The 24337-nt window shown below is 37.3% G+C and overlaps 1 protein-coding gene across 1 annotated transcript in view; it reads right to left on the reverse strand.

Annotated features, from left to right (window-relative positions):
- OCA2 (OCA2 melanosomal transmembrane protein) overlaps positions 1-24337 on the reverse strand; it is a 167219-nt gene that overhangs the window by 76929 nt on the left and 65953 nt on the right. Inside the window, exons 14-17 of the mRNA XM_017818343.1 lie at positions 22475-22607; positions 10147-10294; positions 8488-8545; positions 6983-7091 (exon numbers count right to left, since the gene is read on the reverse strand). Coding sequence (XP_017673832.1) covers positions 6983-7091; positions 8488-8545; positions 10147-10294; positions 22475-22607 — 448 coding nt within the window. The remainder of the gene's footprint in view (positions 1-6982; positions 7092-8487; positions 8546-10146; positions 10295-22474; positions 22608-24337) is intronic.

Raw genomic sequence — 24337 nt, forward strand, 5'->3', positions numbered from 1 at the left:
TTTTATCTTTATTATTCTTTTTTTTTAATAAACTTAGCTTCTCACAAAGCAACTTCCTAGTCTTTTGAGCAGCCTCTTTTCACAGGCTTAGCTTCATAGAAATCATTTTCTGTTCTGTGTTATTTTTAGCACCACAGTTTAAGGCTGCTCCTTGGAGACAGAACTGTGATGGTGACAGAACTGTGATGATGACAGTCTAAGAGTTGCACCACACCAGTAAATGCTTGGTACAAGAGTAATAAAAGAACACATAAAAAATTAGTGGAAACTATAACCCCATGCAAGGCAAAAGAAGCAGAAACCTATTCTGCAATTGCAGCAATAAAAAACAGAAGTGTAGCATAAAACAAGAAGGCACAGGACTGGCTGCTCTGTAATCCCAGATCAGCACATGTGCGTTAGGAAAGGATGCTCTGGAGTTTGTTGCATAGCTGTAATACTGTGAAGTCAGAGTGCAGAAATCATATTCACCGTTGTATTGTAATGTCAAGACCTAACTTCATTAAGTCTTCAAACACAATTTCATAGATAAGATAGAATGGCATTCAAAATAGAGCACTGTAAGAAGGAAACCCTGGTTAGAGATTGCTGTTAGCTAGGCACTGCATCTACAGGGAAGATGTACTGACAGATGTATACCTGTGTATACTGCACCAACTCATAAGTCTAAGAAAGTACAGAATTATCTCGGTAAAGGTCACTGCAAACAAACACACTCTATTGTCATAGATTATTGACTCTTTGAACCTAAAATAGAGAAGCCGAAAATATCAAGATAAAGGAAAGGTCAGCTTTTCTAGAAGTGAGCAATAAAGATCGAAGGCTGCAATGGCAGACACAAATGCTACTGGTTCTTGTTTTTTTCTCAAGTGTACGGGCAGCTGCATGGACAGGGGATATTCTCCATGCATAACTACATGTTTATAAAGAAAACTGAGCTATTTCAAGGTAGATTTTTTTGAAAACTATCCTAAAATAAATTAAAACTGTAAGGACCATGAAAAGCAGATTTCTCTTATTTTCAGAAGCAAAGTGTTCTGCTGACAGGGTTGAGTAACTAACATCTGGACCAGTCTTTCTAAATCCAATTCAACGCTGACTGCACTGATTTAGCTCCATTCCAACATTCTCATTAGATTAATTGTCAAATTTGCTTTTAACTCTTATTCATGTACACTATATCAGGAATCTATTCAGCATGACTATGAATCAAAGATGTACTAAATCTCTCAAACACAATTATGTCCATTCTCATTTTAAAACAACAATTTGCACCTTCACAGAGCAATCAAGTCTCTATACTACATACTCAGAGGCCAGCAGGTCAGTCCCATGCAGAGCTGTTCTGGACCTCAGTGTAGAAGTACTAGCCAACCTAAACCAATGTCGCTGCATGCCAGAACAGTAAACAGTACACAAATGAAGCACAAGCAGGGATTTCAAGAGCACTGAATGAGGACAGATATATCTAACTACACTGACAATAGGAGCTGATACCACCTGGGGGAAAGGGCTGCAGAGCAGCCCCTGCAAGCACAACTGCAAGGACCCAGAAGAGTCTCCAGAAAGGGTTGAGGACTTTCAAAGAGGACTACCTAAACTCATGTGTTACACCCTGGTCCAGAAGCTACTTGCTTTTACCAGCTGTACACTTTAATTTTGGACTTCAAGAGATTTTATCCACATGAACCCTTGCAAAGTCTTTGATTCTTTGATACCTTGAGTTCACATCAAGAGAAAAAACACACATTTTTCTCTAAGAGATTTCTTTTAATTTGGTGAGCAAATAGGTGTTTTGTCAAAAAGGGTTTTATAGAGATAACATGCAAACCAAGGAAAAGCATTTCACTATAACAGTACAAAGAACTCAATTTACAGAAGTACTGCACTTAATAGCAAATTATAAACTATTACTAGACAACCACCAACCCAAACTTAAGTGAATTACCACAGTTTGACTACAGACAACAGGTGTTTAAATTGCCCACAGGAGTAAAGGAAGAGAGATTAAAAGGAGAAAGAATAAAAAGAGAAAGAGAGGAAACATATTTACCACTCTGGAGGTCACATATTGACAGGTCAGGAGGGCAGAGGCCAAGAGGATGATGGAGACCATGTGCATGTCTATTTACAGACTCTGGCTATTGTGGCCATTCCCTCTAAGCAGGACCTTTGGTTCACTGCCACTCACTGTCCCCCTAGCCAAAGTGACGGGTGCCACAGCCAGTTGTAGGCTCCAGGGGGTGTGTTGTGGGCAGGCCACCAGGCAGACCTTATTGACAACCCAGCCACATGGCTTTCCCTGCCATGTGCTCTGCATGGACTAAGCCATGTTGGCTCCAGGCCTAGACCTAGCCCTTCCCTCACCCCTCACCACCCCCACCCCCCCCGGTGGTTTATTTGACCCATCAATCAAACAATCCAGTGAGATACGAATCCGGTCTCTGACACCGTGGCTCTAATTTTACTATGTCTTAGTACATTAGGTTGAATGGTCTTGCTACAATTCTTTGCTCTGTTTACCACTGTCAGATCAGGAAGTAAAGAAACTACTTTAGTCACAGAAAGCAGCATCATAGCTTCGTGTAGACGGAATGTTAATGGAAAACAGTAAGGGAAGAATGAAATTGCCACAGATAAGAGTCCACAGGGTGAATAACTGCAGTTAAAAGGGATACATAAGATAATAAAGAGCAAAGGTTTATCAGTAACTCAAAAGTGGTTAGTGACCACAGAATCACAGAATATGATGAGTTGGAAGGGACCCACAAGGATCATCGAGTCCAACTCTTAGCCCTGCACAGGACCATCCCCAAGAATCACACCATGTCCCTGAGAGTATTATCCAAACACTTCTTGAAATCTGTCAGGCTTGGTGCTGTGACCACTTCCCTGCAGATCCTGTTCCAGTGCCCAGCCACCCTCTGGATGAAGAATCTTTTTCTAATACTTACCCTAAACATAAAATAAAATAAAAAGGAGCTCTGCATAACATGGCCTACCAAATAAAGAGAAGTCAGTTTAAATTAAATGCAAACAATTATTTTCCCACTTTTCCAGTATTTCAGTCACCATTTTAAAATGTTTCAATAATGCAAGATACAGCTAGTTACCATAAACTGCAAAAAGAGAGCTTCAGACCCTCAAAAGTAGCTGCAGACTAAGTCTACAGTCAGAAGTTAAACCAAGTGAATTTAGAGGACAAGAGGAAGTTTTGCAAGAGAAATTAGATTTAACTACATAAAAAATTGTCATCAAACAAGATCAACTTTGTCTGTAAATATTGAGGGATTTTAGATTTAGAGTAAGAATGATGTGGAAAATTTTAATCTTGGATGTTTACTTGACAGATGTGACATTGAGTGCTGATTATAGAACTTGTCCTACTACCCAGGAAGATCTTAGTGATCATGCTAGTTAGCTAAATGAATAAAACCATATTTTTTTCTAAGTTCCTAAGTTTGAGATTTTTGCTAACACTGCTTTAATCATACCAAAGCTGAAACCTAGCTGAATTACAGCTGTTGATCACCTCCACTGATTATTGATCATCCCTAAAGATTATTTTATGGGCAGATGAAGGAAATTAGCTTGAATATTGATATCTGAAGGATCACAGACATCTTTGTCACCAAAGATACCAGAATGGACTTAGACTGTAGCATTAAGATATTAACCCCTCTGCAGAAACAAAAAAATCCAAGACAGATCCCTCAGGCAAGCAAACGGCAGTCCTAAATTATGGAAGAATTCAGTGAGTCCAAAAAGTCTCTCCCTGTCTCCTTGCTTAAATAATTCATCAAAGGAACATGAGAAAAGCCATGGATGGTAACACCATAGGTTCACCTATGCAAGAGTAATGTCTTCAACAGGGAAAATGGTGGCAATAAGGTGGGAATTAATATGCAAATAAGGCAAAAACACAGTTGTATTTCTCCTGGCATACTGTCCCAGCTTCCAGCAGTCTGCAGACAAAATAGAGACAGTACCTTTTCTCTGAAACAGGCACCATCTCTTTTCCCTTGGTCTGGAAGCTCGTTCCTTGAATTATGAAAGCAACAGAATCTGCTGCAACCATCTAAAAGGAGGAGATGACCTTCCCCTTTAACGGAAACTACTGAGCCTGGCCCTGGAAAAGAGATGTCCAGAGGTGGAAGGGAGCAAGAGCGAGGGTATCTGCACAGAGCAGGCTGCCCACCTTGCATGCGGAGATCACTGAGAGGGGCAGACAAAAGCAGGCCCACAGAGACAATGGATCCCTCTTCATGGATGCTAGAAGGAACTGCACATATTTCATAGCCGCTCAACTACTCATTTAACTGACTGAAATCAAACCAAAGAGGAAGGACCTGCCCCACAGAAGGAGAAGGAATTGGGCTACAGGTTTATTTTGGTATTCTTTCTGGCCCAGTCACTTTGAGCATCCCCCATTAAAACAAACAAACAACAACGACAACAAAAGGTAGCTGGAATTTCAACAAAATTTTGCTTTATATTACTTTTAAAATCTTTTGTCTCTTTTGGGGGATCTCAGTATAGTTCAAAGCTAGACATGCCTGCCTAACAGTTAAAGTCAAAACAGGAGCCTGGTACAATCCTCAAAGGGGCTTTACTTTCATCCTTTGTCATCTTTTCTCAGATGTTTTATCAATGCTCTATCAATAGAGTTCCATAAGGCCAAATGAAAGCTCTCTAGAAATCTGAAGATTTGCAGTATCTGTTTATTTAAAGTTTCAGTACTAATTTTTTAATAACACAGATATTTCATAGAATTAGATTAAGTAAATTGATGAACAGGTACAAGAAAATTGAACAAGAAAGAGTTCTGCATTTTAAAAGGCAGCTAAGTATGGAAGTTTTATTATTTAAATTAAATGTCAGTACCTTCAAATTATATTAATGATTCAAAGTTCATAATGAAAAAATTGTATCAATGCGGGGGACTGATAAAGAATTCTAAAATCTTTCTAATTCACTCTACCAAATGCAATTTAAAGTTATTAAATTTCCAACACTTCACCCTCTGTATAAATCATTATTCTAGTAGAAAGTTAAACACTGAACTAGAATCTACTTTCATTGTTATGAGAAAAACATGTTGAACAAATTTACCCAAACCAACAGAGTACAAGATTTAGTGTATATTAGGAAATTCATTTCCATGCACTGGAGACCTAAAATCCAGAGACTCAGAGTGGCACTACTTCAGTAATGATAAATAAGTGACAGCTATCACCAAGATAGTGGAACTGGGGAATCAACAATACGAATCCATAAACTTGTAAATTAATGAAACTTGTAAACTTCTCAGTAGAAGTTTACGGGTTTCATTAAATGTTAGTAGAAATTATGTGTATGCTTTAGTAACATTTATTCATTAATCCAACAGTTTGCCATAAATGCAGAACAGGGAGAAATTATACAGAACACATACAGTTCTATTTACTTTCAAGGTTGTTACTCAGCTACTGAATAACAGAAACCTATGCTGCCAAACATTCCATTTGTTTTCATTTATTTTACTGGCATAACATAGGACAAAAAATGATCACTAGTTGTTATGTTTCTTCTAGCATTGACTCCAACTGTTTTGCAGTTTTGAAAAAATATCTTACCAAGAGCATATGCAAGCAGTGCTGTTTGATCTTTACTGACTCTTTGTGGCTTTTCAAAAGTACTTAGAGATGTTAGGTTTAATTCAAGAAATCCTTTATGGTTCAGTGCCACTTATCTGAGGCAGAAAAGTAGGGGTATAAATTGATTTCTTAAATTGTCGATGTGAGAGCCTTATGTTCTCAGCCACCATGACTTCAAATGCCTTCAAATATCTTCAATTTCTGCATTTTCCTATACCTCATTAATACAGCACTTTTGCTGTTATAATATGTCAGTACACCTTTTAACTTCTTAACAGCCAATAATCTTTATGGGCTAACATTGCCCATTTCCATGGCAAATAGTCTGTCAGCAGCAGATGTGGAAGGTATTGTTTACAACCTGATTACCATTGTAGAGCTCTAACTGGCTGTGTATTTTGCACAGAAAAAATAAATGTCAATATATTATCTGTGTATATGAGTATCCAGTCAATGATTTATTGATTATGAGCTATTCCTCTTCAAGACTGTTCCATCTTTCAGCCACTGAGGTGGATGTACCTAGTGGGGAAATTCAGATTACATGAAGAACATAAATCTGAAATTCCATAACTTTGAAGTGCTTAGCAGCCAAACAGACAAAAAGATCAACTTTTTATTGGGCAATGCACAGGTAGGTTTTATTACTGTCCTTCAGTTAAATGTGAGATTCGATTTGGTTCTCTTTTCAGGATATGCAGATCTTGTCCTCATACACATATACAACTATCTGTATAAAAACTTCCGCATATGTCTCTATATAGAAAGTATGCATACAACTACTTTTATTTCACACAAATACAGCATCTTCCTGGTTTTATGTTGGTAAGTGATTTATTATGGTGATAAAGTATTGGAGACCAGAAGCTACACAAAGAGCTCTCTATACATAAGTATTAATTATAATACTTAATTCACTTAATAAGCTCTTTATACTTCTTTGTTCTTCCATGAAGTGATTATTTCCTGATCTCTCTAATGCATCTTGGTCATTCACTCAAACGTACAGTGCAATGATGCCAAGGTCAAATTTGCTCATTCAGTAATGTTTAGCCAGCTTATTAGTATCAGAAGGTCTGGAAAATGAAGTCATGAGCACTCTCTGTTATTCATCCTGGGGTAACTGGGACATGATTGCATTTTGAAAACCTTTTGAGAAACTGAATTTGAAAACCTGTTCTGAGAAATTACCGTTCTGATTAACCTGGTGGAATTGTGAGGCCAGAAACATATGAAAAATGGCTTTCTGAAAAGATCTAGAAGGTCCAGACTCAGGAAAATACAGCTGCGCTTTTTTCAGAAAGGTTGCTTGCTTTACTTACATAGAACAAAACTATGAAACTTACCAAGATCTAGGTAGATCCCTGGAACAAATGAGTTGAGAAAAAACATAAGAATAACACATCCCAGCACAGTCAGGCATTTGATAAGGAGAATTTTGTCTGTTATTCTGTGCTGTAGACAGACAGACAGGAAAACAAAATTAATAACTGTGTTAAAGAAGGAGCTATCTATTATGCACAGAGTTCACAAAAGCATGTGTGAAGTGCAAACTACTATTCCTGTATTGTATACTCCTCTTCAGTATAAAATAACAGAACTACTTAAATAGTTTTTACAAGTATGCATCTTATGCATACCTATGAAAAACAAATATGTGCCCCAATGTATTTTAAGAGATACAAGTATCTAGCACCTGCTGTATACATTCAGTCGTGTTCAGCCACCCCCAATCACAACCTCATTTCACTAGGAGAAATGCAATTCCTACCTCAGAAGGCATTCTAAACACTCTGTGGTTTCATGGCCCTGCACAAAATCATCCTTTTTTTCATGTGTGCTTTGAAAACCTATAAACTACCCTAGAGGTCAAATCTTTCATGCCCCCTGTACAACTCTCACAGACATGCCAAGCCCATCATCGCTATGGAGTTTCCACACCTCCGTGGCCAGCTTCTGCTTCCCTGTGCTAATCCTCTTGTGGCCTCAACTGTCAGACTCAGTGCTTCCCATTGTGTCTCTACTTCTGTGCTCTGATCTCACTTTCATCACCAACCCAGGGAATCACCTTCTCCCAGACTGAGATCCTCCCCTGTTTAGAGTTTAAAGCTCTGCTAAAATCTCTGTGCTTTTAAAAAATTGTCTCTTATGCAATGCCTTGAAAAAGGTATAAAACTTTGTAAGAAAATCTGTTGGTTTTGCTGTGGTTTGGTATGACACCCAGGACAGGGGTCTCCCAGTCAAGGACTTGAGCTCTCAGAAACAGGTCTGGATTCATTAGTGATGCCAGTGATGTAGAGAGATTGTGACATTTACACAATTAAATTTAGGAGACATTAATCCCACTGCAGAGTTTACATCTCCTCAGTTTCATCATAAAGACTTAGGTGATATGAATGTGTGCTCAGCCAAAAGAACAAGATTTATCCAAGTCATTTATCCCTTCTTGAATAATAAAAGCAGTAATGTCACACACAGTGTAGTAAATTAGAGTCAGCACTGAGTACATTAGGAGGAGTGTAGTCTATCATCATTCATCATCACCTTAAACAACCTATTGACACTTTCTGAACCTTTTTGGATGAAAGGTTCACAGATGAAAAATTTAAGAAAACAGTGATGAATCATTTATTGATTCCTTAAGTTTTATTTTTCTAAGGAACAAAAGTATAAAACCTAACAAAACCTCACTAACAACAACCTTGTCCCACCGAGAAGCCAGCCCACCCTGCCCGCCAACTTTTCTGCTACCATGAGAGTTATTAAATTTCCATTAGATTCAAAGCACTATCTCTATATAAAGGCATAACTTCATTTACATGAATACTGAGAAAAACTGCCATCTACTTACTTTTTTCTGAAGTTCCTGAATATTTGTTTCCCAGTTTTTATCTTCTTGTGAAATTTGTCTGAAAGAAAATGACACCTGCTTTTTTCCAGAGTGCCAAGAGTGTTGGAATAAATCCCTCTTATAACATATACATCACCTCTTTCCTTATGGAGTTACTCATATTACAAAGGAGTCACAGCCTTCCTACAGCCAGCCTCAAAATTCCCATGAGCATTCAGTTAAGACTCCACTCTGTAACAAGCTCCACTAATACACAAACCCTTCTGTTCATGCAGAGCCACAGGCTGGGAAGGAGCTAGACTCCAGGGTATGGACCTTAGCATAGGATCTGGCTATCTGCAATATGTAGTTCCCTTAGTAGTTTCAGGAGCTGATGTGTGTCACTTTGCAGTAGAACAAGGGTCATGTGCTAACATTAACAAGTCAGAACACATATGTTTCGCATTTGCATTTTATAATGAAGTTTTTTAAGATCCAAATAACTTCATTGCATTATCAGCACAGTCAAGCCCTCCAGCAAAAAGCCTTGGGGCTTGCAGTTCAGGAGCACTGTTGTTAATGCTAATGAATTTTCACATTGCTGTAAATGTGCTGTGCTGGAGAAATCCCCGATTTTCAAGATTGAATATAAAATTTTTATTTATATTTCAGAAGTATCTTCTTTAGAGTATTGTAAAGTCTAATAATCTGCTACAACCTTTTGAAAAGGAGGCAATTTTAACAGCCTTTTTTATCCTTAAGTATTAATACTGTCACTCCATTCAAAGTACACAATATCATAAAAAATAATGTAAACTATCTTATTACTGGAATAGTTTAAAAAATAATATTTACATTTTCTTGCTCATATTAACGTATTTATTAATTAAAACTAATTATTACAGTTTCACTTTAGTCAATTCATATGCACGATATTTATCACTGCTATTCTCAGTAATCGAATTCCATGGCATAACATCTGGTTTTATCAGAATGTAAACAAAACAAGGTTATAATTTTTATTAGTCCTAGTTCATATAAACTTCTTTTCTATACATAAACAGATAATTATATCCACACTCAAGTTCACACTAAAAATTTGATTATGAAATAATTTTAAAACACAGCAATTCACTGGTGACATTTTTCAAACTCAACCATTCATTAAAGAACACTTGAATTTTTCAGTAAAAAAAAAGAAATTACAACATTTTACTGCACTGAAGCCACAACTGCAGAGAAAAGTGTAATGACATATTTGTGATCTTTTTAAACCAAAATCTACCTGAAAATTCTAAGCCTTTAAATTTGGGTTACATTGATATATATTTTCTGGGCCTTACACATCGGTTTTGTCCTAAAATACTTTGGGTTTTACTGAGGCTGAAGGTGGCTTCATATCTGCCCCAACATCCATGTGATCAAGACAGCTAAGAATATAGGTCTCATCCCAGTGAGGATGCCTGATCAGACATTACTGAAGTTACTAGTTCTGAGCCCTGGGCTGGTGGAAGCAAACAAAAATGTTACCCCTGATGTTAGCAAAGCCACACTATCATTGCTGGCTGTAGACTGAGATGAGCAGGAGCTCCTTGCCAATGCAACGAATGGACTGTGCCTGCAGCTTGTCCCCTCCGAGGATTGGAGTAGGAGAGGTGGGACATGTTTGCCCTTGCTTACCTGTGAAACGTCCTCAGCTTCTTCCTCAGGAGCATCTCCAGAGTCAGCACCTTCTGCATCAAGAGGCATTTCACAGCAGTCTCCTCTCTGCTGGCTGGGTTAATGCGCTGTGCGGTCAGTCTCCAAACATAGATCTCATGTTTCAACTCTGAAAAGAAATAAAATTCCTTCAATGTATGAGACCAGAGATGCACAAAATATGTGCCATGTGCCCTGGACTCAAAGCTGTTTCCCAAAAATTTTCCACTTAGGAAGCTGTTTTGTCATTTTTTTGCAGAGCTAAAGGGAATGAAAAATAAATACAAATTTTTAAAAATTTTAAATAAATTAATCACTAAGTCCTTTCTCAAAAAGGATAAGTACTGTCTTCAAATGTCTGCAAATGCTTTCAACAAGCTTTAGGGTTAAAATCGTAGCACATTCATTTTTCATCAGAAAATAAACTGTCAGTATACATTAATATACTGCTAGCAAGATACTAGTTCACATTGTAGTTAGACATTACAGCAAAAGCTCCTTCACTGCACTCAGAAAAGACAGCATGCTTGTATGTTCATACAAGCAATTTTATCGATGTAAGGCAAAAGTGAAATTTGGCAGTGTCTAAAGGAATATTGTTTAATAATATTTTATTGGTTTCCTAAGAGGATCTAATTCTTCAGCACTGAAAATATGCGTTAAAACAGCTACCATCACCTTTGTGCTGACCTGGATGGTATCTGATCCTGGGTAAGTTCAGACAGACTGATTAACACTTTGAAATCAGACTCCAAAATCTTGTTAGGATTTTCAGTCCTTTTTGATTATTTTTTTTCACAGAATGATCAAAAAACGTGCATTCATGTTCAAAAGGATGTTAAACTGGGCAGGCCAAAAAAAAAGCTTTAAATTTTACAGGAAATCACTAAAGAAACAAAAGCAGAATATTCATTCAGAAACTGTCTGCACAAGTGCTTCCTGTTGAAGGAAGAAGATGTTTCCTCACCCTTCTTTTCTATTCCACTCAAATTTCATGTTGTTGAAGACAATGTGTCAAGAATTCAAGGCTTTATATTTTAAGATCCCTATTCAATCAGCAAATTGCTGTCATCCTAAAATATCACAGAATCAAGCAGATTGGAAGAGACCTCTGAGATCATCAAGTCCAACACCGCTGTGGGTACTAGACCATGGCACTAAGTGCCACATCCAGTCTTATCTTAGAAACCTCCAGGGACAGTGAATCCACCACTTCCCTGGGCAGCCCATTCCAATGGCTGATTACTCTCTCTGTAAGAAATTTTTCCTAGTGTTCAACCTAAACCTCCCCTGGCACAGCTTAAGACCATGCCCTCTTGTCCTACTGCTGGTTGACTGGGAGAAGATGGATGTGGAAGTCATATAAACAAACTATATGTGTTATTTATAAAAAAAATAAATGATGTAATAACAAGACAAATTTAAACATGTTTTGATGTAGGCAGTGATGTTAATATTTTCTGCTGCAAATCCCTAGTGGTTCATGGTACCTGTTATCAAAACGAGTACTAAATATGTTTAATTCCCCACCGTCGTGACTAAGTATTTATAATGATAATACAGAGCGAATCATGTAAAGATTGACCATGAGAAGGAATTATACCTGACAGAGCTCAAACATTTAAAAGCAAAAGTGTGTCCAGAGTCTGCATAGTTGAAAAAAAAAAAAAAAAGGCATCCGAACAAGAATTAACTTACATTTTGTATGGTACGTGTCTATAGATGAGCACACATCAGTCAAAGTGGTAATGTTTGTCTAAGTTTTACAGTGCAAGAGCAGAAATATAAATTCACACTATTGAAAACCCAATGACTATCCTAGGTTATTAAACAACTACTGCTCAGCTTCTTCCCAGAAGAGATTAATAGCTGAACCACAGATATCAAAAAGGTACAGAATCTACCACTTTCCTTCATAATATGTTTGGTGATCCTTGACAGGAGCATAATCTGACACAAAATTATATTAAAACATGGATAGGTCCTGCTTATCAAAGGATCTATGTCACTTTGTGTGGAGATGCTCTCCTGTCATCATTTACTTTTGCATCAACATTTGTGACACACACAAATATATAAGCAGTAATTTTCCACTCTCTCCCCGAGGAAAAAAAAGTCCTTTTGGTACATCTTTCTTATGTTGTTTTTGAGTCAGTTGGACTATAGCTTTGAAACTGTCCTCAGTCCAAGACAAAAAGTGTAGTTTTGTCTTTTTCTCTGTCAAACACTCATGAAGCATGATCATCCAGTTTGTTATTCTGCTTCCCTATAGCTTGTCTTTGCTGCAACAACTTTTCTGATGACATCTGTTCATCCTGCCATAGCATTTCTCCCCATCCTTTCCAAGTGAAATTTCACCAAGGGTTTTGCTGATAAAAGGAAGTTGAGTCATTCACCATCTAACTGAGGTGCAAATCCCCAACAATTATTTTCATACAAAGTATCTTTATCTTCTCCCCTTTAGAAAGAGGCAGCTATCATCACTGTATCTGTGCCACAAAAAAACAGATGGAGTAGAAAGCAGCATGACTTGGCATTGGAAATTCCTGTTCCACATCTGAAGTGCCCTGGGGCTAAACTCTAAATTGAGCGACATCGGCCTGGTGCTTTCCGGTCTATGTTAAAAACTATACTTGTGGCATATATACGTCTTTGATCATGCCTTTATGTACACTATCCTTGATTTTTTAGTCATTAGTTTTTTAAACATCCCAAGGATGTGAACAACTGACCTGTTGTGGAATTTACTTCAGCGCAGACTATACTTTGAAAATGAGAACAGTTGATACATCTTTTATGCTACAATTCCTGTTGCAGTAATAATTTGTGAAGAGATTTTCTAGGTCATTCAAGGAATGTTTCTCATATTTCTCTTTCATGCACACTCTTGTTGTAATAGCTCATTATGGCATCAGGTGATACATATTTATTAGCAGTAGTTTTTTATTTGAAGGAAATATAATGCAGGACCTTGAAGTCAGCATCAACACTGAACATGGATAAAATCCTCTGAGTCCTCTTGCTATACTTTTCCCATTTTATGTCTGCAAAACCACTTAGGCAGCAACCCCCAGAATTTTGGAACATCTGATATTTTATGACATACTATGTTACACATGGACAAAGGCCTAATGTAGCTACAGAGTCTTATCAGTCACTTTGAAATTATGGCCAAAACAGCACAAGGGCAGTATTTGGTTGCCACTGAATAGGAAGGTCTCACACCCTGTTTATCCATGTCCTGGATAAACAAGTTCCTGTACTATCCTTGTATGAGAACTAATCATAGAATCATAGAATCAACGGGGTTGGAAAAGACCTCCGAGATCTACATGGTCATGTTAAGGGTGAGCTCTCTCCACTTGTCCAACAAAGCCAATCTGCAGTATTTTCACTGGGTTAGCTTTATGGTGGAACAGCCTACTATCAAATTTATCCTACCACTGCTAGGTCTGTTACTAGTAACTGAAATGGTACATGTGTAGCATGGCACTTTATCATTAGAGCAGCTAAATTAACTGCAATTGCAGTAGCAGTAGTCAAAGTCATAGAAGCAAAGCTAAGTTTAGTATGCAGTGATTGGAGTACAAGAAGACAGGAGAGATGCAGCTCAGTCAGCACACTCAGCCCATTATGATACTAAAATCTTTGTGAATATGTTACATTCATAAAGCTCACAGAGCACCACAGCAATATACCTAGCATTATTATTTCACAAAAATTATCCTTTATTCTTATTCTGTCTCTTTTTTTTCCCCCAGAAAATCCATTTACAACTAGAAAATCATATTTTTTGGCTTAGTTATAAGATCAAATAAAGGATCATCAGACATGCAAACTCTATGCTGCAAATCCATTCTGGTTTTGTCATTTAACATATTTTGCCATGGAGACCACAAATATGACATCCCAAATCCATTGAAATTAATGGAATTTGAGCTGCTGATCTGGACTATGACATTTTAGAAAATATTTTCTGCATTTTCAAAAATATTAAATTTAATTTAAAAACGCATATTATTTCTGAAGTCTGACAATCAAGTCAGATTTATTTTCACTTGAGTAATCACACATTCCCTCCTACCTGACTGTCAATAACAAAGAAGACATCCTCAAAAACTGAGTGTAATTAATTTCTAATCTCAGAATCTGAAAAGGCCAGTTTTGTTAATTGAATATACTCAGAAGAGCATGACCAACCTTGATGAGATGATAAGAATTATCATTAAACAGCAAGTTTTAACTTGTACGTGCAATAAATACATTAACTATCCTTTTGCAAGCAACACAAGTTTACACTGCTAGATTGTGACTAACAACATGCTAAGCATGTTCCTCTAAATGTTTTGGTTAGTTTTTTTCTCCACATGCTACTGTAGCTTAACTATTTTCAGTAAAGCAATTATTTTTCTTAGATAACTTCTCAGAATAAGAATATTTCTGTTTAAATGTTAACTGCAAAGCAAAATAAGTATCATGAATTCTAGTTTAATCTAGTAATATCTATAACTTTTAGTAATTTTTAAGTCCCTGGTATTATGTAATCAATCCTCTAAGCATTATTAGACTGTGTCATTTCCATTTTTAAAAAGTGCAGAAACTAAATCCAAAAGGTGAAACCCAAGAGTAGAAAAAATTCACCTCGAGGGATATTTCAGCTCAATAGCTCATGCCTCTCTTCTAGAGGCAGCACCCCTCAACAGACACAAGAGTAAGGCTCTAATTCAGGGAGAAAGGCAAGGGGGGGAGGCAGCGAAAAACCCTGAACTGAAATGTTCTTCTCTTAGTCCAGTTCATCAATAGTGGATAAAGGTAAGCAGAGCATAAACATTGCAAGGACTTCAAAACTACAACAAAACATGCTTTGCCTTATTTAGCTAAATACTTGCAATGGAATGCAAGAAATCTGCACAGTGGTGCATAAAGCAATACAGGACATTTATTTAAGCTTTTCAATTCAGTTCAACAGCTGGGGCCCCACGTGGTAATGAAGGTATCTAATGCCAGCTCTGTTACCCAGCATGGGATTGCATCCATTGCACAGGAATTACAGGATGCCCTCTGCAGCAGAGCAGTTGGAGCCTGGGCAGAAAATTGCAAAGCTCGGAGGGTGCCACACACCTAAGTCACGTCCCAGGAGTCATCCTCTGGGCAAGCTGGGGCAGGCTGCAGCAGGCCCAGGATTAGGCTGTTCAGAAAGCTGCCATACAGCAAGTATCCTTCTCCTTCAAAAAACAACTGGAGTTTTATCCTCACTGTGCTTCGAGTTTCCCTCTGTAATTTTATCTGCTGAAAGAAGGTACAACAAGGCCTACCCTTGCATCTTATAAGGGAATAGTCAATTTAACGCATCTATGATGGTCACATAAGACTCAGATGGAATAATCCACAGACATTAAAGAGGGTTAGATTTCTCATAACATTCCAGGATGGTTGATAAAGACACACATTGGTTTTGTCCCTGAATGACAGGTGGGATCTCCCTCTCTCGGGGGATATGGGCTCTGTTTTCTTCTCCAAGTAAATCAGATTGACAACCACAAACTTATGTCAGTCCTTGTGGTTTTGTTCCTTAGTTTCATCTAATGCAATTCCCTGTCTTTTAACAGCAGGAATCTGAATGTATTTAGGTTCCATGTGTGCTCATTAGCACTTGCTTAATGTGCTCACAGTGCTCTGTTCTGTTACACTGAGAATGGCACAGGGTCATGGGAAGTCAAGAGTCAAGTATTTTGAGCATTCATTTATCTAAAATTCCACTGCAGTTTGTTTCAGAAAATTTTCCTCAGGTGTGAAATCTAGAGAAATAATTCTGGTTTACTCACTATCAAAAGATTTTAATTCAGACTGTCAGACTTAAGAATGAAAATCAATTTTGCTGATATTTTCCAATTAAGTACAAGTCTCAATTAAAAAAAATCTCCAATTCACTATACTCTGCTCAAAAGTCAATAGATACATTCCAGTTGTAAAACATTTCCACAAATCATGACTACTACTGATGTCTTTTCAATACCAGGAAAAGCAGAAGTGGTGCCAGATTGTATTAATGAGAAAAAGAACCATGAAAAGTTACAGCCACAAGAGGACAACTCTCTTTTAGATTATTCCAAAAGATACTGCCTCCTCTAATGCTTTTAATAGGACAAAGTGAGGAGCAAAATAATGAAGCACACTTCAGAGTCATAATAACTTTCATCAATGGTTTAAATGTAAAAATGGTGACTAATATGTTCAACACATTTTGATAAATAAAAATGGCAGGAGTAATTAATAATCTGTCAAGATTACACTTGTATTTCAAACATCATCCCAGTGAAAGCTTTCTACAACACATAGATACAGACCTAGTGTTAACCAAAAGAGCTCTTTTGAGCTCTGTATATTAGAAAGATCTTATGAACTTTGGAGCCATCACAATAAAGTGAAAAAATTTGTCATATCTTCGCCAAAACACTGTCAATGGAAAGGCTGGGTCTTTCCAACCAGTGTATATCTGTACAATTGTTTCACAGTTGAGGTTCCTGTACAAAAACAGAGGGGCATAAGTGCTGTAAATGAAACAGGAGGTATCACTATCTAATTTTTTTACCTCCCATCAGTGATTTTTCTGTACTCATTCCTTCCATGAAAACTGTGTGTAATAAATTGTGAAGTGCTGCTCTGTTGATTCAAAATGACACTATATTATACTTTGTTTCTGCATAAGACAGGTAAAGTAATATTACAGCTGCCTTCCTGTGATGGCTACATTATCGATGCACTAAGCAAATAGTATGAGATTGTCATATTCCCCTTGTTCTGCAATGTCAGAATACTATTTTTATCATCCGAAGACAAGAAAAGACAGATCAATGTTTTTCTCTTTCCAAGGGGAATACTCCATTAGTTCTAAAGCAATTCAAAGAATATATATAGGAATTTAAGCATAAAATTATCTAAAATATTTAAAATATAGAAAGTATCAATGTGTGGCAAGTAAAAAACTATGCTTATTTTCATCATTGAGAGAGCTATTGAAGGTGCAAATAATAAAAGACAGCTTTTAGTTTACATTTTCGAACATAAAGGCATGGTCCTGGTGGATCCTGATATGTTATCCAAAAAGGAGTATACAAAATGTCTGAAGGCACATTAAGACTGCCTAGTTCCTTTGAGACTTAAAGTCTTACAGTCCTTTCAAATTAAAGACACAATATGTGCCAGAAAGTTGTTATATTTGGTACCAATATAATTAATAAGAAAGCTAAATCTTTTAGTTTAGCAGGCTAACATCCACAGTAGGAGAGTGAGAATGTTAACTATTCGCTAATCATTGTTAATATATACATCCGGATTGCAGAGAAGGGGGGGGAAGTCAAAAAAACCCAGCCCACATTTTACTTCCATATAATTCTTCAAAATTTAAAAATGCTTCTCTTGTATTCCAATGAAATTAGCACCCTGAGCAAAGGCAGCAGAGTGCAGTGCATATTGCAAAACTGCCACTCAGATTGAGCTGAATGCTTGAAAAAATCTTGAAATATTCCTTTCTTTGGACGTTATTCTCTTCAAAATATGCTTGCTGGTTTCCTCACTTGAACCAGCTTCCAAGTGAGTACAGCCCACTACTTTCAACATCACATTAAGTACCAATAATGTTTTACTGGCAGTTATTAAAGTACCTACATAGGTACAGACACACCTCAGGACTGAGATTTGTCAACGTACTTAATTCAGCTACATAATTGATATATCTCTCACTGATTCCAGATGGTCCCTGCAGTTACAAATATGTAACTAACTAAAAGAGAACTAAGGACTGTTCTCTGACCCCGAGCAGCACATGTACTGATGCTACATAACACCTTATCCTGGGTTCTCTCTGTGTCACTGCAGTGTTTTTGTGGCCCTGGACATTACTATTCTTTTATGTGGGCTTTTTTCAGTTCAGAGTGTCTGAAGCAGTATTGGGTTTTCTTGCAAGTCATCACAGTAGTTCTTCCCCAGCAGTAAACCTAAAGGTTTCACATCACACTGCAGAGTATAGTATGAGGACATAGCATGCACCACCACTGCTAGAGAACGCAGAGGCCACCCAGATACCCTATTCCCTAAGACAACAACAAAGCTCTTAACTCATTAACTAGAGCCACCTGTCCCAGGGAACCATTCCCCCAGGCAGGCACAGCAGAGCTATGACAGGCAAGAGGGTTCACAAGGACAAAATAATAATGACTGGGGCTATACCACCTATATACCAGGCTATAGCACTGGGCTATACTGTCTCTTCAGCTACAACTACAGTTGATGATGCCTGTGCTTGATCAATCACCTGCAGCACAAAGCACTACAGCAGACATTTGTAATCACTATGGCACACAGAGGGGAAAACTCACCAGACATTATTGTTAAATGAGTTTTTCAGTTTTGCCTTTTTTCTTTCCTGACCTTTTCTTAGCTCTGCCAGTGTTTGCACAGATTCCCACAAAATGAGTCCTGATGCAAGCAGTACATATTTTAAATTCAGGAACAATGCCTGGACATCTTTCAGGCAGCAGAGTCCTGTCAATCGAACAACTGACAACCCTTAATTATCATTGCCCTACTTCTTTCCTCTTCTAGATTTCTGCATTTTCAGTGCATTTGGTACTTCTTTTTTCCCTTCCTCCTCTCCCTTTTCTTCTCTCTGAGAAGCATCTGTAAGGCTCCACATGGAAGAAAGAAAAAGATTTGCTCACTCATCTGGTTACCACATTTCACGTTGTGGGAAACAGCGCTTTGTTTTTCACACATTAAGCACTTTACACATGACTATGATTAATTAGAAAGTTCCTTCTGTTGTTGGCTTTACATGCTGACTCTCATACTACCATCAGTATTTTTCCCAGCTGCTGCAGACCATGAGCTACACCAGGGAGAATAATGTGTAACCCCCTCTTGGCATCACCACTCCTGCTTCAAGGGTGGATCTCTCTTTCAGCCAGCAAAACAACAGGAAATGAGAGCAAGCAACAGAGGAGAAATGGGGAGCTGGTGCCAAAGAAGTTTTTGTGTTAGGAGAAAACTCTTCCTCTTTGGCAAAAATGGCAATAATAATACTTGTCACTAGACCATGTGCCACCCACTCTCCTGGGGATAGTGACCTTCCCAAACACTGAGGTCCACATCTCCTCAGCTTAATAGCGGAGATATAATAGTGTATTGTTATGCTTCCCAGGAACTAAATAATGTATTGTTAACCCTTAAGGGAACAAAAAAACTTTGGTTTCAGGTTTTCAGAGGGAGAGTGGGAACAGTAAGCTTAATTCCTCTCAGACTCATATATTATTATTTCTGCTTACATATCCTTTTGGGAAAGTGCAGATATATATACTTTTTAAACCTTCTCAGCTTACTCTTCTAACCCTAGCATCTTTTCCTGAATCACAGAGAACAAGGAGCAAATTTGTCACCTGAAAGACACACTCAAAAAAGTCCTCAAAATATCCCTTCATTCTTAAAAAACATCAGATTTTCTCTCTCATGGCTGAGTTCTTCAGATTCTTTTTTTCCTTTGTAATATGCCCTGCTTAAAGCCACTGCAGGCAGATAGTGGTTTCTGGGGAATAAACATGCATTTTTACTGCTGCAGAGGTGCTCTAGTTCAGTCTGGAAGCCAATAGAGACACTGGTAACATAGAGCACTGAAATTAAGCTAACAATGTATATTCAGAATATGAGCATTGTCTGTTTTTAAAATTAGTGCTAATCCATTCTCAACAATCTGTGTAGCCTAAAGCAACAGAAAAAACCTTGAAGCACATGGCTCACATGGAAAAAAAAATCTGTGGAAAATAATATACTAATTAAATCTCACATATCTTGTTTAATTGCTAATTGGGGGCAGGGTGAGAGAAGGCTACTGTTTAGTTGATTAAAACAGCTGCTTCAAACGAGCCATTTGAAGTTATCACAGAACCATTGCAACCTGAGATGAAAGGACCCCTGAAAGCAACTTAGAACCCATTCTGCAAATCCAAACCATGACAGCTATCTCCTAATGGAGCTCTGTTGGTCTCTTTTTCTATTGAAAATTTCTGTGAAAGGGGAAGAGAGAGTGGCTCTTCAGCATTTGCTCTAATTGAACAGCTACCGATTAGGGTTGCAGCAAAGGACAAGCAGCTGATTATAAGAACACATGGTACACTGATTAGGAGACTGCTATATCTGAACAGACTAAGCTGCAAATAAAAAAGATACCAAGAAATGAAATGAGGGAAATATGCTAACCAGTGTTTCACTGGCAAAAATACCATGTTATTGAATAAAGTGTACTATTCAAATTAATCTAAAAAATTGTCATGCAGACTTTATTTCTTAAAAATCCAAAACATAAGCTTTAAAAGTTTATAGCCAAAAGCAAAAAGTAACAATTCTATTTTGTAAAATATATATTCACAGAATAATGCTATTATGTCAGGATCAACCATTAGAGTTGGCAGAAATAATTTTCTTGCTCCTTAGGTATTACTTATCTCGAGACACCTTGCAAGCTAGTACTTTTAAAGATAGGGTAAGTATATAATAGCTCTAGTTATTCATGGAAATGTTCATGAAGCCATGACTTTTATAGAAAATAAGAAATTAATAAAAGTAGATTAATTTTTTTAAAATAAGAAAGTTGGGAAGTTATAAAAAAATGCTGAATACCAAGAACTTAATAATGCATTTCCAGGCAATGAAGAAAAGTAATAATTTTATATAATGATGCATAATTGCACAGGATTTTATCTGGGAATTTGCAAAGGTTCCTCTCCTCCCCAAGAAAAAGATTCTCCTGAATTCTCTTAGAAAACAGTTAGATAGTATAACCTCTAGAACACCTCAAAAACGTTTCGGATCTTAATACTGAGAAAGACTCTGGCCCCTAGAGATATACAGGTAAGCTGAGAGCACTTTGTGCTGAATGGGTGCTGAAGTCCCTCAAGATAAAATGTCTTCACAAGAAATTCCTAAGCAGTGAAATCTGTTCTCTGACCTTTTTATGAGAACAGGTTCAAGAGATATGGTATAATCCACTACAGAGAGGACTGTCACTTCTGCCTTTTTAATACAGTCTTAATCCTAAAGCAAATTTTCCATGGAACAAGGCAAGGCACTATAAGTGGTACTCATTTTGCCTAAATGAGTTACCTATCATGAAGGTCTCTGACACCCAGAGTTGATCACCTTGGACTCTCCTTATACTTGAAAGGAGTAGGCTTTTGGGGGCTGCAATATAACTATTCCATCACACACAGCTACATTAGTTTTTAAGAGCACTTATCTTTCTCCACAGAGTACAAACGAAGCCAAGACAGATCAACCCTATCAAAAGTTGCCCTCCCCATGCTAAAGAGATGCCACAGACCCAGGTTCAGAGATGTCATACAGCACATTAAAACATCTGTTGCATGGTCAATGGAGGCCCGAATCCTAAGTCTTCTGCAGCCAAAAGTAAAAAAAGCATCAGTCCCATGGAAGAAACTGTTATACTCTACTATCCTTGTACAAAGATTGCTAAGAAATTATACTTAGTGAATTACTTCTTACCTCAAAAAGACATTGGGAACATTTTGGAGTTATTATTAAACTTTGTCACTGAAAGAGAAGCCCTAGAACAATGATGAAAACTTCAAAATGACTGAATAGAAAGACATAAAAGCATGAAGACAAAAAGGGATCGACATAGGCAACTACTTTAACAGCTTCAGAGACTGCTGAGGTGCAGGACATAAAAAGACATAGATTAGTTCTCCTGAATTGTAGAAATTATGCACCAGGGAAACTTAGGATTGGAAGAGCCACAGAGGCAAGCTGGAAAGAATTTGGAAAGTTCTACTTTGATGAAATGTCTTTCACTGAACATAAATCAGGGAAAAAACTGCTGAAAAATCCAATGGAAGAAAACCAGCAGCAGGGGAATGCATCAGTGCCTGTCACAAGGGAAACTTGGGTTATTTCTAAAGCTATGTTGTGAACTCAGCACCTTGAGCAGATGTTTTATGATGCAATACAGAACATTCCGGTATTCAAGCCTATGGCTATAATAAATGATGCAAAATATCCATGGAAATTTTGAAATATATTTAATAATTCATGTCAAAGCCTCAATTCGAGCACCAGAAAAGCATCAATTTCTAAAAATCAGAAAATATCACCACTGAAAATAAAAAATTATTAGTTGAAAAATTAATGTTCAGAGTCTGAAGGAGAATGGGTACTTCCATCTGAAGACTGCATTGTGTTCAGTTTCCATTTAGTACATATTAGGTGTAACAATAACAACTTTTTTCACGCTCACACTTACCAACAATTTCACTTGGCTCCTTATTGTAAAGTTTTTTGTTCCAATAAAGAAGTCTGAGAAAAGGAAAGGAGACCAGAACAACAAGGCAGATACCCACAAACATATGCCCCGTGAAGGCTGCAAAATCCAAACCCTGAAAATAAAAATGAAAAACTAAATTAAAAATCACTTATTTTTCTATATTACCTGCAGGGAAAACTGTTCAACTATATGTACTTTAGCAATCAAAAATAAATATAAAGCAATAAAGTAAGTTCCAAGTACAGTATCTGCTGTATTTCATCTGTTTTGAGGAGACAAGCCATATAATTCAGAGGACTAAAACAAAACATTACAAGTTATTCTGAAACACATTTAGTGTTCCTGACACAGATAGTAAAAATAAACCCAAACTGAATCATTAACTTTCATTTCTCACTTAAATCACTGAAAATTAATTTTAAATCACACTAACTCTGAAACAGTTACATTTTAATGACCTGGTTTTGTGGTAAAGTGTTGACAATAATTCTATCAATTATATTTTAACAATAATTCTATCTGAACCATTCTTCTACAATAAAAATATATGTCAATATTCTGTTTCTTTTTCCACCTTGTCAGTAAATCAACACACTTCTAAAGACTTTGCACAATGGAACCCTTTAATGATAGGGGTTCTCAAAAAGATTAAGCTGAATGTATTATAAAGCTACTGCTTTCAAACAATAAGAATGAATACTGACAACTTGCCCTAAAACTTCGAAGTTATCCGTGCTTTGAGCAGAACATTGGACTAGATGAACTCTAGGGTACCTTTCAACTGAACTATTCCATTGTTCCATATTAAACATTGTTCCACTGTAATGCATCAGGGTTAGCCTTTGGGCTGGGATTCTCTGTAGTCATGGCTTCCCTGCCCAAGAGCAGTTATCCATGAAGCTCCAAGGGAGATCACTTCCAAGTACTCTGGTAGTAAGGAACTATCTTACATTCACAGAGCAGAGGTTGTCTGAACCACTGATCCCAACAGAGCAGCTCTGTGGCACATGTCAGAAAGCATAGTCCAAGCCCTGGATAGCTCAGGTTGCCCAAACTGAATTTTCAGAGCATCTACTGATTTCACAGAAACTCTGTAAATTTAGTGTGTCTCCCTGTGACACACCTCTATGTCTTTATTGTCCATTGCTTTTTCACTATGAGCTCCCTATAGATCCTTCCCTAATACCAATGTATATTAAAAACAGTTTCTTTTGCAGCATCAGCTGATACTGCCTCCAGTGTGTTAAGGCTATTGGGAACTTACTATCTTAAATGTGTGTTCTTCTATATTGTCTCCTACCAAAAGAATTTTTGTGGAAATTTCCTAGCTGAAATGTCTCTGGTTCAAAAAAGGGAAAAAAAAGTTTCTCTATTGTACCACAGGGCATAATAAAAAGACACATGACACGAGAAACTGATTACAGTCGTAAAGAACTTTCATAGCCAGATAAAGATTGGTGCTCTTTGGCAAAAAAAATCCATAGCTTGCAGACAGTTAAATAAATCTCAAACCATAAATATGCAGACCTAGGGTTAGAATTTGATCCTATTAAAAATACAGATTTAAGCTTCATGAGCTAAAGAAAGTCATCCTTAGTTGCTATATAATAGATTCCTTGACTCTTCTACTCTCCAGACACTAAAAGGTGAAACTCTACATCTGCTCATTTGCTGGCCTTTTGCTATAACTCACTACAGCCATTGCTTTTATGGAAGCAGAAGGAAGACCCTTCAGGAATTGGAATGAGATTATTTTAAGAATTGGACAGAAGACTGTGACTCCACAATGGAAAATAATGTACCTTCGTTCGGTTTGCCTACATAATAGGTCAGCTAGTAAGG

Source organism: Lepidothrix coronata, unplaced genomic scaffold (genome assembly GCF_001604755.1).
Source record: "Lepidothrix coronata isolate B3197 unplaced genomic scaffold, Lepidothrix_coronata-1.0 Scaffold68, whole genome shotgun sequence".
Lineage (NCBI taxonomy): Eukaryota > Metazoa > Chordata > Aves > Passeriformes > Pipridae > Lepidothrix > Lepidothrix coronata.